Genomic DNA, 17,864 nt, shown 5'->3' with positions numbered 1-17,864 from the left:
TATAAGTTTTCAAATTAACAATCTGCAGTTTGTTTCTTCTCTGTAATTTTTGTACTTTACAAAGTCGTCCTGCGGGCTGGATTGGACCCTCTGGAGGGCCGGTTCTGGCCAGCGGGCCGCATGTTTGACACCATTGCTCCAGTGGTTTTCCATTGAAAAAGTAAATACGAGACCTCATTGTTCATTCGAGCAGCAGAGCGCCGATAAGGAAAAGTTGCCTCTTATCAGCTTCATATTGCTCAAATAAACATTTAAATTCAATATCTTCAGCCTCTATGTGAATAATTAATTATTGCTCTCTAATCTACATCATTTGGGACCCACGAGTGCCTTTTTCATTTTAACTCCTCTGACATAAAGCCATCGCTGGAATATTATCTCGGTTTTATTTGAGCAGACTTGGTCTTGGAGGATCAGCCAAGAAAGTGAGCCATCTGCACCTACACAGACTATCATACACTCTGGCACCAGAAGGGGGGAATGTGTGTTTATTGCACATATTCGGTGACAACAAAGAGCAGAAGGGGCTGTGGAGGAGAGAACATAGGAGCCGTGCAAAGAGTCTTGACAGCCTTTAATCAAGATGACTGTTGACTGGCTGTTTGTCTCCATCTGTCTCCGTTTGGATTTCATTGTAGTCGGCTTGATGCAATCAAACCCTCCTTTTAAGCCACAAATTTGTTTCTTAGAGATCACTTTGGATGAATTAATCTAGGATTTAAGCATGCAACTGCAAGGACAATGTCGAAATACATAAAAAGCTAAATTTGTGCAGGAGGGTGAAAGATGCTCTCCATTTTTAGCGATTTAACAGAAATGGATTTGAAAATGGTTACAGATTTGATCATATGTCTGTCATTTAAGATGCATTGACAACCAGTAAAGTTAAACAGACAACCAATGCAAAGGTGATCAGCCCATTCAATTCCCATACATATTTTCCAACTTTTAATAGACTGTCAGGGCCGGAGTGGGACTCATGTTCAGTCCTGGACTATCATGCCTCAGACCGGCCCACTTTAGATCACGACCTATTACTGTTAAAATCATGTAATTCTAGCCTTGTCTTGTAATTCAGTGTGTTTTTCTAAAATATTTCCAATTCAGTGCAAGTAAGGGTTGCTTCACAATGAGGATCCAACATTATTCTTTACAACAATATCAGAATCTATATTCTGTTCAAAGAAGTGTTCAAGGACATCCAAACCTTAAATGTGAAATAAAAGAAGAAATAAAAATATTACATTTAAAAAATAAAAAAATCTAATAAAAGGTGCTGCACTTTCTAATAAAACTATCATCTCTTTTTCCTCTGCAAGGAAACAGTTCCATCACAACTTAAAATTCACAGATATGAGAACATCAGTTAAAGGGCTGATCTCCAACACTGTTCTTTACAACATCACAATGTCCTTTTTGCAGTATCAAACATCAAGCTATCTAATCCTCATGAATAAAGAATAATTATTGCACTGTTGTCTGTAAATTTGTTATTCACAGTATAAGAAAACTTTCTAATGAAATTTTTAAAATGCTTTGATTTTCATTTTATATTTACAATAACAAGAAAATAAAATCAGTAAGAGACAGAAATGTGAAAAAGGTTCATTTTTTCATTTTCTGAGACCGGAAGTGGTCATCAAGTGTGGAGCCAATCAGAGTACGGCGCATAGACTGTATGTCCCAGGGCCAGAACAGACAGAGTAGCATAGTATGTCTCTGAGAAAATATCATAGTTAGCCTTTGGGATGAAAAAACACCATCATATATTGTACAAATAACAAGTCAAAGGAAAGAGACATAAAATGTAGAAATTGTGGGATGACTGATTTACTGATTATCAGTGTTTTATTTTTTACTGATTTACGGTAATAAATAAATTTATAAATGGCACTTCTTTGGCTCTGAACCTTTATCTAGCTGTGGTTGATTGGTTATACGTCACGAATGAAACTCCTGTTAGAGTTTGTGTTCTTCTAAGTTTAACTCCAAGATTTTAAATACTTTCATTTACTGCAAATGAATATCTCCTCCAAATGTTTCACTAATAATCGTTATCAGCCTTAAAAACCCACAAAACACCCCTCTATACTGGACCACTCTTAGTACAGTCCGGTCCCCCCCTTCTATAAATCTGCTTGGAATCTTCCACTTCCTGTTTGTCAAAGTGGCCTTCTACCTGGACAGGTTTTGTTGGAGCTCATGCAGCAAACATTTTGGGTAACTGCACTTTAATATGGATGGATGACACTGAATTAGAGTCTGTTTTAATGAGACTGAGTTCAGATGTGTAGCTCTGTCATTAAATAGGATATATACATGTAGTTAGACTGAAATTTAAGACTAACCCAAGTAGTTTTGGTGCCTAAACTTAACTTAAGACTGACAGAAAAAGAAAGTAAACAATAAGTTAAAACAAAAGTCAAAAATAGACTAAAATAATGGTCAAAGACAAAACTCAAATTCAAGTCTCCTGTGTGAAAGTTTTCTATTTACGACGCCACCACTCCCGTCAGTCTCTAAACGTGTACTGCTGTCGTCCTTTGTATGTGCAAATGGCGACTCAGACACCATTACATGAAGCAATAACAGCCCTCTGAGCATACTAGATAGTCGTGGAGGTGTCCACTGGCCAATATTTACAAGAATGATGTCCAATAATAATGTCCATTAAATAGGCCGACAACCTCTGAAGCGAGTCAAAGAACAGGCCAAGAGACAGACAATAACCCTTTGATTTTTAAAGACCCCCTCCAATGTCAGCCATGTTTTTTATGAGCAACATAAGCTGCCAATGACGGTCTCAAAAACGTTTCATACGTAACAAACTTGCAGGATGAGACTTTCTGAGTCATTATTCTTCGTCTGAATCAGTTTCTGGTTCAAACAAGTAAGAGGCAAGGTTTCAGTAGGAGGGAGGATGGTTCTTTCCATTTTTAGGCATATAACAGAACAGACTAAAGGATTTTACTTCATTCTCTTTAATATTACAACTTGCCATTGTGTAGCATAGAGTAGTTCTCCAGTGTTTGAGCAGACCTGTAGGAGGACTTCATAGATCTACACATTCTAGAGGAGGCAACAGTGTGGAGTTGCATTGAAGCCATCTGAAAGCAGAAGTGGTTGTTTTCATGGAAAAAGCTTCTAAATATGTAATAGTGATACACAGAGATGAGTGTTTAGGGGTTTAGTCAATGACTGGAGATGGACTTTAGTGGAACAGAAATAGGCAAATGCTAAAATTATTCCCTAAAATGTGTGTTGTAAGCATCCATCAGGGGACGGGAGCATCCAGTGGTGCTGAAAAACTGCCCAACATGTGAGTTTAACAGACATGTATTCACCACAGTTTAAAGAATAGCTTCCATTTCAATTCATAGATATTCTATGTAGTCTTTCTGTGAAGAAAGAAAGGGAATATGAGCAATATTTCAGAGGCACTCGGTGTTGGTTTTACTTCAAAGTGGTAGATATTCTGGACAAGCTGTTGGCTTCCATACAACCTGCCTCATCTGCTTGTTCCTTGCTGCCTTCCAGGCTCCTAGCAATTAACCAGCTGAGTGAAGTGTTATCTCACAGAAATGATGGTTAAAACCGCTAAAACAAACCCCAAGCAGAAAAAAAAGAACAAACAAATGCAGTTATCCTTTGGGCTGGTAAGGATACTTGATCGAGCCGCGGCGCTATTCTAATGAGAGCGTCCGTCTCTGGCGTCTGGTTTGGTTGTGGCTCATGGGAGGTTATCACGCTCAGTCAATCAGCCGGCAGTTTAGTCAGTCACTCAACCAGCTATCCAGTCAACCGGAGAGTCGCTCAGTAAGTGAACCAGTCAGCCAGCCGAGCAGTCATCCAGTAGCTGTGAGAAAAGTCCAGCCAAGAGGGCAGGCGTTCCTGATGATTTCCAGATGAGAGCCCAGACTGCTTGGCCTGAGCGGAGAACACACACACACACACACACATGTGAAGCAATAAAAAAGAATTTAAAAAGGAGGAGAGAATAAAGGGAGGAGGCAACAGGGAAGTGAAAGCAGGAATAATCCTGCACATGAAACTGTTGTGTGTGTGTGTGAGATGTGGTTCGGAGGCTTCATCATTTATGACTGCGATCGCTTCACCTGACAGACAGAGAATCAACATGGCGCAGTGGTGGGCTTTACTAGTTGTTGTTTATCTGTCCGTCAACCGGGCAGCAGCTCAGCACCACAGGAAAGGTAGGTAGGAACACCTGCTCTAATGAATACGTTCATAACCAGAAAGTCCAACGAGTTTGTATCGTTTCTCATGGGGCAAAAGAATATTAAGGAAGTTATTCTCATTTTTGTCTTATTTTAAATGTAATCGAAAATGAAGGTTCTGTTTCGGTACACGTATGGGTTTCCGTGGAAGAATGTGTTTATCTTCTGGAGTTATCAGGAACATTGCGACATGTGCAAAGGGACTGGCCTGTTATTACTGGATCCGCTCACTGAGGAAATTCCTTTCTCACAAAGCTGGACGTCTTTGGAAATCACACGCTGCTAAAACCAGCAACAGGAGACGGTTTCATTATTTCAATGCCTCTTCTATTCTCTGTAAACTATTTGCTGCCAAGCTGTGCTGCCAGAACTTTTTTTTTTTTTTTAATTCTGCCAGGTAACACGTTCTTGTTTATTTGGTCACTAGGGGGCAGCAGAACAAGCTGTTGGCATTACTGACATATTAGGTGGCTTTTACTGCAGGAATTCTCTTTCATTCTGTCAGCTTTAACCACAAGATAATCCCAGAGTGGCCCAAAATAAACAGAAGTTGTAGACATGACTGTGGCTCTGTGAGGGAATAGAACAACAGAGGTTTGATGTCTTTGCTTATGGGGGGAATTTTGCATTTAAGATGTTTCAGCGGGAAAGACTGAGGACGTCAAAATGGCATTCCAAAGTTCATGAGTTTATCCATTCCTATCAAGATCTGCACAGCATTTTTTCAGGGCCAATCACCCTGAGAGCACTTCTGAAAAGTATTCTAAATTCAAAGCATCCAGTGGACATCAAACAATATCGGCGTGTTGTCATTTAGTGTTTATGACTATCCAATGATCGTGAATCAAGTACTTAACTCTTGTCCAACCCATGCTCACTCCTGTAGGAAATATCTGACACTTTTAAAGCTAATTGCTCCACCAAAACCATCAGCTTTTTGCCTCCTCTGTCAGTTTGCTGTGAACAGATGCTGCTGGAAATACAGTGGATGAGCACAGGGAGTCTGAACCAAAAATAAAACAAAAACAGTGAGCGGAAAGATGGTGAGAAACTCCACAGAGCTGAGGGGAACTGATCATTTTTTGTCAGGTTTCTCACTATGGGCAGCTCTTTTCACATTACAGATTGCTGTTTGAGCCATAAAAATGACAAATATTGACCAAAGCAGCTTTAATTTGGAGGTTACGGGACTATAATCGAAGACTTTAAAGGTAAATACAGTTGAAACATAGTTTAATTATGTCCCAATATCCCAGCATCTCCAGTTCTCACCACTATTTCCATATCCACGGTGTCACTTCATATCAGCTTCTCTGACAGTACTGCATGTTTCTGTGGCTTCACTCCCCACAGACTGGGCTCACAGTGGGAGTATTAATAATGAAGTCTGTATTTACTTTGGAAATTTTGAATCCGACTTACAAGAACATTATCATTTGTTTGGAATTTAACAATCATCTGGAGGCGAACTGAGATGCAGAAGATGGGCCGCTGCGATGATTTTCTTCTCTCTCGTGTCCTTTTCACCCTCTTTTACCGTATGCCGGAGGGACCCAGACATCCACTTTGTTTTTTTGTTTGTTTTTCCATCTCTCTCTCTCTCTCGTCAAGGCTTCCCTCGAGCTAGGAGTACCATTTAGCCCGGCTAATTAATGGATCTTTGTTGTTCCCTCATCTCCTTGCAAGCAGTTAGCGGAAGATTACAAGTTCCCTGCCTCTACATAATGACACTGGGGGAAGCCTGCCTATCCAAACATCGATTGTTTGGAGCGCTGGAGGAGGGAGGGGAAGCATGACGAATGGATGGGCTCCGAACACGCAGCAGGGACAGCTGAGATGTTGCGATAAAGGACATCAATGCTAAACATTCTGTCTAAAAGTGAGAACAAGAGGAATCGGATGAGGAATATGAACCACCTTATGTTGGCCTGTTTCCGTGCATTAACATGTTAAAACTTTAATTGCTCCACCAAAGAACATAGCGGAGTTATGTGACGATTCTCGTTGGCGTGTCCGTTTGTCTGTCTGTTAGCAATATTACTCAAAAACAAAACAACAGATTTGGATGACATTTTCAAAGAACATCAAAAATGACACAAGGTTCAGGTGATTAGATTATGTCAGTGACACGGCTTATAGCCTGGATCCACGGATTTGTTCAAGATTTCTGGATCATTGTGAGATAGTGGCTCGACATCACTGGCACTATAACACCAAGTGAACCCTTTGTCATTGGGATCCTACTACAAACCGACCGCTGCACACTTATGGGCACTTATCTGCCAGGAATGATACAAGGAACAACTGATTAAATTCTGGGGGTGTTTCTGAGTCCCATCAGGTCCCACTGCTCGCTACATATTTAGGTCACGTGATTCGGTATCCGTACATAACGCACACATGCCTGTGCTGAGCATACGGTCATTTTGTTTGTGTGTATATCTATATTAAATGGCCACATTTTATGTTGCCATCATTTCTGATCATCAGTAACTGCACACATGATTTCCCCGGCTTTTTTTGAGATTGTTTCCGCCTAAAATGCCTGAATTTTTCTAAAATATTGCGGTGTAAGTTGCCGCGTTTAAAGCCTATTTGTTGGGATGACATTTCGTGAGACAGTGACAAAGTTGCATTTTTTTTTCAGCTTTCAGAAAGTTTCAACATTTTTATTGACCATATTTATTCCTAAACGAATTCTTTAACACACTCCAACCCATTTACACATCGTCACGTTCCTTGGTGGAGCAATTAATCTAATTTACCTTCATTCTTTTAGTGCTCTCTGAATGCATTTCTAGTTTAAAATGCTTATGTTCTTCAGAGCAGGCTTGCGTGAATGTTCTTTGTGTATTTAAATAGCCTTTCCTAAATAACAAAGACCTGTAAAAGATTTCTGAAAAACTTGTTTCTAGCTCAGAATCGGGGTGCAAACCACAGGAAGCTCCCAGGACATGAGCTCCCAGGAAAAAATGATGTGTGAAATTTTGACAGGGTCACATTGTCTCGCAACGACTTTCTTTTGGAATTCATTTACATTTTTCTGTAACTTCATCATCATGGATAATGCATAAAATCAGGCTTTCACTGCTGCGTGACTCATGCATGGTGGTGATTAATCAGTGATTCACTGTCACAAAGATACTGGCATGCTGTTCTTGTCACCTCCATTGATTGAAGTGAGGTGGCAGAAAATCAGAAATTCCACCCATTTTAACTATAAACGGATGAATGTCTATTCCTGTATGTGAGATGTGGCGGATGCATGAAGAAGAATGTGGATTTACACACAACCACTGCTGCAATTTTCATGCCATTCCAGATCTGTTATTTCCCTTGATGCCCTGCCTTTAGCTACCTTTCATCATCACCTGACCTCCAAACAATCTTTGCACCTGTTCCCACCCCCTTTCCCAGCTCTGCTTCATGTCTGCCTGCCCCCTTTCCAGCCATACTGTTCCAACTTTCCTGTTCCTGCCTGCAGCTCAAGCCTGCCTTGAAACTTTATTTTACGTCTGAGCTATGCACTGCAGCTCTTTTCTTCTTTTATTGCGCCGTTACACACATTTTAAAAGAATCACGGTCTATCTCCATCCGCAGCAGTGCAGCTCCAGCCACATGAGCATTAACCTGCAATAACATTTTTTATTCCGGACTGCTCCTGCTGCAGCTAGAAACATAAAAGACATGCTTTATTGCCCGCCGAAGGACTATTGTGCTACAGCAAACGGTGACAGAGAGTAGTAGATGCCTTTTTATGTAAATTACAGATTATTAATTTTAAATGTAAATCAGCATTGGGTGGGCCTCTGAGCCGTCATTTCTCTGTAGCTCCTCCATCCTTTAACAACATAACCCTTGTTCTAATGAGCACTCTTTCCCCTGAGTGTTGTTTTGTTTACAACGTCAATGCCCCGTTGAAGCTGCGGCGTCTATTCAGTATCTAATATGTTTGCCTGGGCATTCCTCCACTGCTGTTGACAATGCGTTTGGGAGTCGCTCGCCGAGGAGGGTAAATTGTTATCTGCAAGTTGCAATTAACTCACCGGTGTATTTCAGCGTTTTGTGAAATTGTCTCAATCTTTAATCTGTTGATTCGTGCATGTGGAGATGAAGAACATGAAATTTAAATTAGTGCATGATTAGCTGGCGAGTCAGTCTGGTGGGACAAAATGGTACATTTTCAACAAAGAAATACAACTTGTTGGAACAGTTTCCATCACAGAGAGACATAGGCAACAAATACTGGTAAAGTACTCTTCTATTACTACTATGAATTGTAACCGTAACCGTTGATTTGCTCGGCAACTAAAAGGGAGTGGAAAGAGGCCAGGACCAGCGATCACACAGCTGGCTTTGTAAAAATAGAACTCGTGCTTTACTGTCTGAGTTAAAGCCCCCAAAATGTTGTTGTGTTGGTAATTTAACATCGTCTCCTGATATGGGAATAAAACAGGGTGAAATGGCACATCGAAAGTTTGTGTGACATGCAAAATGTCTGAATAAGATCATGTAAGTCTCTTATATCCCCAGAATTTCAATTTCAAATCTGAGCAACAAAAAAAACTGCACAGATCACTCATTCTACTGTTCCTATAATCTCCCTAGTATTCCAAACTGGATGTTTGGAATAAGGAATAAGGCCCTAAAATATCACATTTTTCACCCTTCCTGATGTGCGTGCAAAATTTCATGCGTTTCCAGCATTTTTAGTCCAAATGAAAAGTTCGCCAAAGAAAGAAAAAAATGGATGAAGAACAACTCGTTGCACTCCAGTAGGGTTTTCTATCCTCATTATTCAGTGCTTGGATCCTAATTAGATTTTGCAGCTTGACCCCTACAAAAGTGGCATAAAAGTCATGCAGATTAATGATACAGACACAAAGCCCCCACCCAATAACGCATTCCTTAGTATTTGTGTTTTGCATGTGCTGCATGAAAATATTAGAAAATTTGTTTCCATGTACATGAATCAGTGGCTTAAGGATTGTAGCCAGCTGATGAGCTGTTATGAAACTATACTGACAGTCAATAGAAACTTTGAGGTAGAAATGTCCGCAGAATTCTACTTGTAGGGGGGTTGTAATTATTCATTGTGGATTTACTGATGATCTAGTGTCCTGGTAGTTGAGATAACGATGAGTTGTCATTTTGTCCTGATTCATTGCACATGGGTTGGTCACTTTGCAAAAGTGAACCAAATACACACCAAGCAATACTCAGTGAGTATCTGCACAATGTGAGAATGGGTTTTGAAGGCCTATATAAAGGCCCAAAAAGGCCACCATTGTTAGTCCAGTGAACAGCATCATGCCGCGTCTATCACATGAACAACGTCTCCGGGCACTGGGTATGGTGGAGGCCGGTTTGAGCTACAGTGATGTATCCAGGCGTATGGGCTGTTCCCAACCCACAATCAGAAGCCTGGTCCAAAGCATGCGCCGACGGATTGCTGCCTGCATCCAAGCAAATGGAGGCCAGACTTGGTATTGGCTGTTGTGACTTTGTGTTTGGCAGGTGCTGTTTTCTTTTGTGAAATTCTTTATTTTGAAATCATTCTTGAAACTTTAGCTTCTTGTTTCTGTATGCCAACATGCTAAACAAATGATTCATATGAAGAAAATCCAGTTTCGGGCTTCAAAATAAAAATGATGTTGAAACATATGGTCTCAAAGTTTTTAATGACTGTCAGTGTATGTCTGTCTCAGAAAATTTCCCAAATACAGAGGTGTTTGGGATTTAGAGAAACTTCATCTTTGAGTCAGTCTTCAAAGATTTTCATTTCCCCCGATAGAATTTCCTTTGAAGCAGCAAGTGTGGAGCAGATCTTGAATTAATGTTTAATCAATCAAAACTTTACATTTTGGTAACAGTATGAGGGGCAGTGGAGTTGCACTAAGAGGCTACTGAGCTCACTCTTTCTAATCCTGGCTGCAGCTCTAAACCCCAACACCTTCGGTTGGACAGGTGAATGCTTTGAGGTAATGCGCTTAGGATTATTCAAATGTAAAAAATTACCGAATTGGTATTATTCCAACGCTGGAACATAGCGCTACACATTTTCTTTGCGTTCTCAGTGGTGACTTTACTGCAGCAGCGAGGCCAGAGCTTAGGCTGGAAGTCACCCAAGCAGGAAGCAGGTACACGGGCAGATCAGTTGAGCGCATGCGGCTTCGGGCGACCACACAAACTGCCACACAACTAAATGTGTCTGTGCGGCGAGGCTGCGGGCAGCGGGGCTGATCATTACTGCGGAATTGGAGAGGCAGCAGTCCGTAGACGCTGCTGCAGGGCAGAGGGACGATTTGATCCAAATTCAGATGAAGCCCGGTGTTTATACTGCATACCTCATTAAGATCTGTGTGTGTGATCTGTGAGTTGGCTTACACGCCGAGCCAAGCACTGGATGGCAACAGAACATGTGAAGCTGTGGAAAATGAGAGCAAGAAGTCTGGAGAATCTCAGAGGAAGTTTTTAGCTTACTTCATTATGATGCGAATCCCCCTTTCAGCACAAATCAAATTTGCTTTTCGGCTCCCCTCTCCTGAAACAGTGTCAGCCAAATTGCTCTCGGAGTCTCGCACAACAGATGGAGTTATAATATGAAAACATTACAAAGTCTGGGCAGCAGTGCTAGACATAGGGATTACAAACAGTATGGAAGAAGAAGACATCGACGCTGCTGCTTCTTTTATTGAAAGGCTCATATAGACTTGACCTCACCAAGACTTTTCTTTGCCAGTGGGAGTATCTGCTCGCTCTCACATAGGGCTGTTATGTAAGAACGCAAATATGGTGCTGTTTAATCAGACTGGTTCATAAATCATTCCTTAAACGCGCCTATGTTATTGAGGATTTTGACAATTGATACCATGTGTTGTTTTTTTTTTAAATTTTAAACCTTAAAGACCCCTTTTTGTGTAGATGAAACTGAGTGATATTGAAAGCTACTCTGTGAAAAACCTTCACCGTTCTCACTTTAGTTTTGTTTCTAAAAGGCTCCCATAAAAGATCCCAAATAAAGTACTGAAATTTATTTCATCTTGCTTAGGAATTCTGTCACAATCTGTCCTATCCTTTAAGCAAAGATAATGTAATTATGAAGGTATTAGAGAACATCATATGTCAGAGTGCCTGTGCTCTTCATTCAAAAACATTTTTATGCTGCACTGATGACAATTTTTGTATTTTATAAAGGGACAAATGACGACATGTAAGACTTGTAGTAAAGTAGCAAAAGTTTCTGTGCAAGCCGTCGTGTTGGTCCGACATGCAGCTGGTTTCCAGAGAAGGACCTGTTGCTATCTATTGAGAGGCATGCTATTTCCATGCCTGTCAAGTATGCAATGCTGGTAAGCAGTGCGATACCCCACGTTTAAAAACGCCCCCATGGACACGTACCGTTAGTGTAGTTTTGTAACTTTAAAATGTCATGAAGCAAAAAATATCTGAGTCATTTAGTTAGTTGCATTCCACCTCGAGATAAGAGGTGTGTAGACATATGGAATTCCCTCTGATTGTCAGATGCAGTATAATATGGATCTCTCAGCATGTTATCAGAGAAATGAGGCAGCACCAGCATCTGAGAATGAGTGTTCATTCCAGCAGCCATGTGTGGACACCTGGGTTTACGGGGTCCCTGCTCTGCAGCAAACATGGACTCACTGAGGTTAGTTACACCTGCCCCTCTGTGGGTGAACATCTCACCTCTGGATGCTCCGGCCGCTGACACTTGTAAATATCTGAGCATCTGTGGATGAGAGCGATTACCCTCCTCACAGCTGGAGCCAGATTCACCTCCCACCTACATAATATTTGAGCAGTAATGAATCTGTGCTTACTCAACCTCTGGCCCACCCACATGCCTGTCACATTAGATAATGTGGTGCCTAATTTCTTGAAGAAATCCTCTAATCCACTTTCCTGTTCTTGTGTGTTCTAGCTCTGTATCCGTCGGCGTTCAGGATAAAGCGTGGAACATACTCGCTGATAAACCCCACGTTCCAGCACTCGACGGAGGATGTCAATCTGCTTTTTGAGGTCAGTTTAGATCTTGTGGGGTCAGAGGTCCTGAAGTTCTTCTGCACTGGAAACTAATATGATGAGAATGGAAGATGTCTGTATATGATACACTACTGTTCAAAAGTTTGGGGTCACCCAGGCAATTTCATGTTTTCTATGAAAACTTACACTTTTAACCATGTGCTAACATAACTGCACAAGGGTTTTCCAATCATCAATGAACCTTTCAGCACCATTAGCTAACACAATGTAGCATTAGAACACAGGAGTGATGGTTGCTGGAAATGTTCCTCTGTACCCCTACGGAGATATTCCATTAAAAATTTGGCGTGACCTAGGTTTCAGCTCACGAGTGCAGATGAAGAGAAGGCATGAACTTCCTGTCTTCCATTGGGTTGTTGCTTTCCACAGGATTATTAAGTGTACTCATAACTTCAGTTGACATGTTAGGTCTCCCCATCTTATCTTTGTTAGGATACATGAATGAAATTTAAAAGCTATTTGTCTAATTTTATCAATTGTTCCATCTTAAAATGCCACAACACCTTCTGGACTTTTTTACTAAAATTTCTCCACCATACTTCACATGTAGACAAAACATAAAGTAAGATGTAACCTATCAAGCTACTTATTGATGGGCCTCTGTCTTGTAGCTTCTCCTGGCTGGAATGCAGATCCAAGGTGAGGAACACACCCTCCTGATCCCAGATGAGGAAATGGCCTCCCTGAGAAGGGTGGAGAAGCTGGAGGTCATTTGCGAGGACGTCCTGCCTAAGAAGCTCTCCGACATCCGCCGTCTGACAGCCGAACTCGTCCAGCGGCGGCAACCTCTGAGATGGCAGGACTTTGAGAGGACAGTGCTGACTCTCGTCTACACCACTCAGACGCTGGCTCGAATCACCAACCAGCACCAGAGAGAGGCGTGGACGGACAGCCTGATCCAGCTGTTCCGAGCTCTTCAGAAAGACCTCAGACCCTCGTGAGGAAGATTGGGAAGTTGTATTTTTGGAAAGAAGTTTTTTGTGTCTGTAGTGTGTGACACGACAAGTCTTGAGTTTCGTCTTTTCCCAATTTCATGCAATGTAATAAATGAATGTTTTAAAAAAAGATCATTAAAAAAACTCAAGGTCTATGCTCTTTTTTTTTCCAGAGCTCTCAACCGCAGACTCCTTAAAAAGACAGCGAGTGTCGAGTTCTTTTTTTACCAGCTACTCTTTCCAAGTTCAAGAGTGAACTTTTATCCTCGAGAGATCAGTGTAGTTCACTCCTCTGTACGACGTGGAAATGCTGCAGTACGTGAGCTGTCAGCGTGGAAGCCTGTAGAAGGTTCAGGCCTTTTCTTTCAGTTCACTGTGGGAGAATAGTATCCACTAGAAACTAATTAAAAATCAATCTGAGGTTCAGTTCCCACACTTGTAGTGAGGAGCACTGAGGTGTGACTTTACATACCCCCAGAAAGTGGACAAGTGTGTGTCGTGTCCCATGTCTGAAAAAATGGCAGCAGGCTGTGTTTTCCATTCTTTGCATCATCATACTGTAGGTCTTGTACAGAAAAAAGAAATAGCTCCATGTTTACACATCTGGGCATCAGCTATTCTCTATCTTTAAATAGATTATCATTCATGACAAAGCTGCCCATCCTGTAGGCGACATAGAAATTTGTTTTCACCAACTAGAAATATAATCTCTGGTCATCCCTGTGACTTTAACCCCATTTGTGGGGTCTGAAAGGCATGATGTCTTTTGAAAATTGCTAAAATTATAACATTGGCCACAAACTCTAAAAACAGAAGGAATTGTCAGGCTTTTATCTTTCCAGTGATCCTTGAACAACTCTTCTGTCAAACATTTTACTGTTAGGAAACATAACCAAAGCTTAAATATGTGATATTTCATTAAAATCCCTTTTTTCTGCATGTTTCATTAAAATATCAACAACAGCTTGAGGTTTAGAGGGTTAAACTTTACAATCAGCCCAACTAGTACGACTAATATCACCTAATTGTGCAAGGAGACAATAAACAAAGGCACAGATTTGAAACATCTGGTCTTTAATACAAATACAAATATAAAGACAGATTATTTTGTTAGCTAAACAGATATAGACAATCTCTGAACAAATTTCAATTTAGACCAACTTCACCACACCAGTCTCAGACTGTGGCAGTGATGTACCGCTATAGCCTAGCCGCGCTAGACAACCCACGGCAACGAATTTAATTCTCTGCCAGGGTGGGTCTAGTTACCTTTGGTAAGCCTCGAGGTTGGATGCTCCTAAAACTGGCCGACGAATCAGAGTCAGAAGGCGGGCGTAACTAAGTGACGACAGAGGCGCGACGATTCTGACAGAAACAACCGGAAACAACTAGCCTAGCCGTGCTAGACAACCCACGGCAACAAATTTAATTCTCTGTCAGGGTCGACAACAAAAACGACAACAGTCGTTGAGCTCCATTAGCACCGACTCTGAATAATCTTTCTGTTAACATGTCTGTAATATACTTGAGCTTCACCCATTGACTGAATAAATAAGGCTTCACCGAACTACCGCATCCTCTGATTTCCGGCGCTCTAGGAGCCTATTCGTTGCGCTGATTGGTTGTATACCTACCCAATTGCTGCAGAGTGATTTGACAGACAACCTTTTAGCCCGCCTCCCTCCCTGTCGAGAGCTCCTAGACCCTTGTGTCTTCAGACCTGGGTCTAGCGTGGCTAGGCTAGTACCGCTATACACTACCATTCAAAAGTATGATCTCACTTCGAGATGCCATTGTTTTTAAAAGAAAAGCCTTTTTTTCACTGAATTGACACGAAATGACATTAAATTAATCAGAAATTCAGTGTAGACATTGTTAATGTGGTAAATGACTATTCTAGCTGCTGATTTTTAATGGAATATCTCCATAGGGGTACAGAGGAACATTTCCAGCAACCATCACTCCTGTGTTCTAATGCTAATGGTGTTGAAAGACAAATTGATGATTATAAAACCCCTGTGCAATTATGCTAGCACGTGAATAAAAGTGTAAGTTTCCATGGTGTGATGACCCTCCACTTGGACACCAGGTGTGCCTGTTCAGGTGCTGAGGGTCGTCAGCTGATTGAGCCACACCTGGGATCAGTGGCTCAGACTACATAAAGCCTCCCTCATGTCTAGGATCGAGCTTTCTGGAGCTGCTTCTTTCTGGAGCTCCAGCAGCCTGGGTCTGGTTTGGTTGGATGTCTTCAGTGTGCCTTTGTTGACTTGGTTTGTACTTCAATAAAACCTTTTTTTAGTTGCCACCTTGTGTTGTCTCCCTGTTTCTGTTGCACCTTCAGAGCTGAGTTGTAACAATGGGAAACGTGAAATTGCCCGGGTGACCCCAAACTTTTGTAGTAGTAGATGTGTGTCGGTAAACTTTCTCTGTGCCTATAGACAGTTTTAGCAGCGGTAATCAGACCTCCAAAACAGACATCCATCCATCCATTCAGTATCCATACACAAGTTAATCCTTATTAGGATCTGACTTGGGGTGAAGGTAGGGCACTCTCTGAACAGGTCACCATTCTATCACAGGGCTACACAGAGAGGCAAGCAAGTCTATGGACAATTTAGAAGCACCAGTTAACCTTAGCCTGTTTTTTTCTGTGGGAGGAAGTATGGAGAACCTGGAGAAAACCCACACATGAAGAGAGAATATGCAAACTCCATGCAGAAAGATCCCAGGCTGGGACATGAATGGGGGATCTTCTAGCTGTAAGGTGATGATGCTAACCACCTATAGACAGATATTATAGTATATTGAATAAACTCCTCAAACCTCCACGTTTGCAGTTTTTCTGGAATGCACCACATAAGTTCTGACTTTTATGATTAAACTGATCTTTGACCTACTTTCAAAATCTACACAAACCGATGTAAAGTCACCTCCTACTCCTGCCTGTGTATATGCTTGATGTCATCAGATACCTTTAGAAGGCATCAGGCGCTTTGCCGAGTCGAGAAAAGATTGCTCAGCTCATTTGATTTGCCACTAAAAGCCCTTTGAATGAGGACGGCAGATTTGTACTTAAGAGTCTGTGTACATCAATACCCTTGATTGCTCATTTGAGCGAGCTGCAGAACGCGTGATAGATGTTTGCTTCAAAGCTACACATCTCCCTACTCATTTTGGGAAATAGGTACTTGTCCTAATAAGCTTTTTTTTCTGCTGCTCACTCATCTTGGAGTGGATAGAAAGTATATATCTGGTTTGTGCTGTTTTCCCTTCTCGAGTCAATTAGTTTTACATTTGCTTGCGCTTTTCGTTCATTTGGGGCTTTTGTTCGGCCTCGTCGTTTCCTGCTACCAAATATACCCAACAGCAAACTTTCTGAAAACCTATATGATGATCACAGGATTTTTCAGCTCGCTTCTCAGCACGTCAGCATTCATGCGGAGTCCGAGTCACATTGCCGAGGACTCCGGGAGGGACTGATTGATGAGGAAGTGAGGACGACTGTAAAGAGGAATTTCCTTCCAGGACCGAGGATCAGCCTTTACCCCTGTGCGCCGCTCTAATGATGATGATGATGAGTTTTGGGATGTTCCTGTCCACTACTTGACAAAGCGTAAAGAAGCCGGGGTATTGAAGAAAACCGTAAAGCTGGTATGGAGTCTGGCAGCATAACCTCACTTTAAACCTGCATGTTTCAAGCAGAAAAAAAAGCCTCAAATCCTTGAAACAAAATCTGCATGAAATTGTATTTTCTCATAGTTTATTTGCTTGCTTCAAGTGTTTCACTTGCTTACTGCAGATGTTAAAGGATTAAAGCAGAGTCTCTTTGCAAGCTGCTGAGTCGCATTTTGTAAACACACAAGACTGACCAGTCATTAATTAAAAAGGACTTCTGGTATTGTGCAGTATTTGCTGAGCTAGTCATTTAAACAATATACAACATATTAGAGACACACAACTGCTTTTGCACATCTTTAATTGTCATTAAATCAGCAACTGCACTGCTCCCCCCCCATCTCCCCCTCCTCCATCTGCGATCATGGTGCGGATTTAATGAGAAAAATTAGGGATTTTTTGTGGATTACTGACTTAGCAATGCGCCTCGTGACAAAATGAGTTTGTAATATTTTTATCTGTTTAGTGTATCATCCCTAAATGTCACGGAACATGAAACATGTGCTGCATAATGCATGTTGAAAGAGCATCACCAAGTGGCTGCAGACAGAATTACTGTCATCATTATAGACTCGAAATATTGGAGAAGAATCGTCTTCAGTTCCACACACTGGTGATAATTCTATAAAACTAATGATGCAGCTAAAAATACAGATGCCTTTTGTACCATTTTCCAGTATGCACTAGGGCATAGCGCGCAATGTAAACTGTACTGGGTGATTTTAAGCAGACATGATGTATTTGTCTCCATGATTACTGACAACTTTCAAACACATGTATCAACATCACATGTGGAAACTCCAAGCATTTTTCTCTTATCATAGCATATCAGATTATATATCATATATTTCCTCACTTTGGTCCTGCACCTCTACAGAAACAGCACAACTTTGGCTAGAAGGAAAAAGAACATTATAGTGGCACAAATCTTTTTTTAAAATTGGCTTTTTAAAAA

At 41.3% G+C, this 17,864-nt stretch overlaps 1 protein-coding gene and 1 long non-coding RNA gene across 2 annotated transcripts in view; one reads left to right on the top strand and one right to left on the bottom strand.

The window, feature by feature from the left end:
• Window positions 1-12,556, bottom strand: part of LOC127532983 (uncharacterized) — a 349,442-nt gene extending 336,886 nt beyond the window's left edge. Inside the window, exon 1 of the long non-coding RNA XR_007940600.1 lies at window positions 12,481-12,556. This is a non-coding gene — a long non-coding RNA (uncharacterized LOC127532983). The remainder of the gene's footprint in view (window positions 1-12,480) is intronic.
• LOC110954558 (protein FAM180A) lies at window positions 3,999-13,347 on the top strand. Its single transcript, XM_022199142.2, has 3 exons — window positions 3,999-4,211; window positions 12,178-12,275; window positions 12,911-13,347. Exons 1-3 carry the CDS (start codon window positions 4,046-4,048, stop codon window positions 13,238-13,240), a joined length of 594 nt encoding a protein of 197 aa, XP_022054834.2. The 5' UTR covers window positions 3,999-4,045; the 3' UTR covers window positions 13,241-13,347.
• The last annotated feature ends 4,517 nt before the right edge of the window (window positions 13,348-17,864 follow it).

Source organism: Acanthochromis polyacanthus, chromosome 1 (assembly GCF_021347895.1).
Source record: "Acanthochromis polyacanthus isolate Apoly-LR-REF ecotype Palm Island chromosome 1, KAUST_Apoly_ChrSc, whole genome shotgun sequence".
Lineage (NCBI taxonomy): Eukaryota > Metazoa > Chordata > Actinopteri > Pomacentridae > Acanthochromis > Acanthochromis polyacanthus.
This window is presented reverse-complemented; position numbering and strand designations above follow the sequence as displayed.

Bases quoted from the DNA above. Each gene is read 5' to 3' on its own strand.
- LOC110954558 (XM_022199142.2), top strand. From the start codon at position 4,046: ATGAAACTGTTGTGTGTGTGTGTGAGATGTGGTTCGGAGGCTTCATCA. The intron at 4,212-12,177 runs GTAGGTAGGAAC...TGTGTGTTCTAG, and splicing joins AGCTCAGCACCACAGGAAAG to CTCTGTATCCGTCGGCGTTC. The intron at 12,276-12,910 runs GTCAGTTTAGAT...TCTGTCTTGTAG, and splicing joins ATGTCAATCTGCTTTTTGAG to CTTCTCCTGGCTGGAATGCA.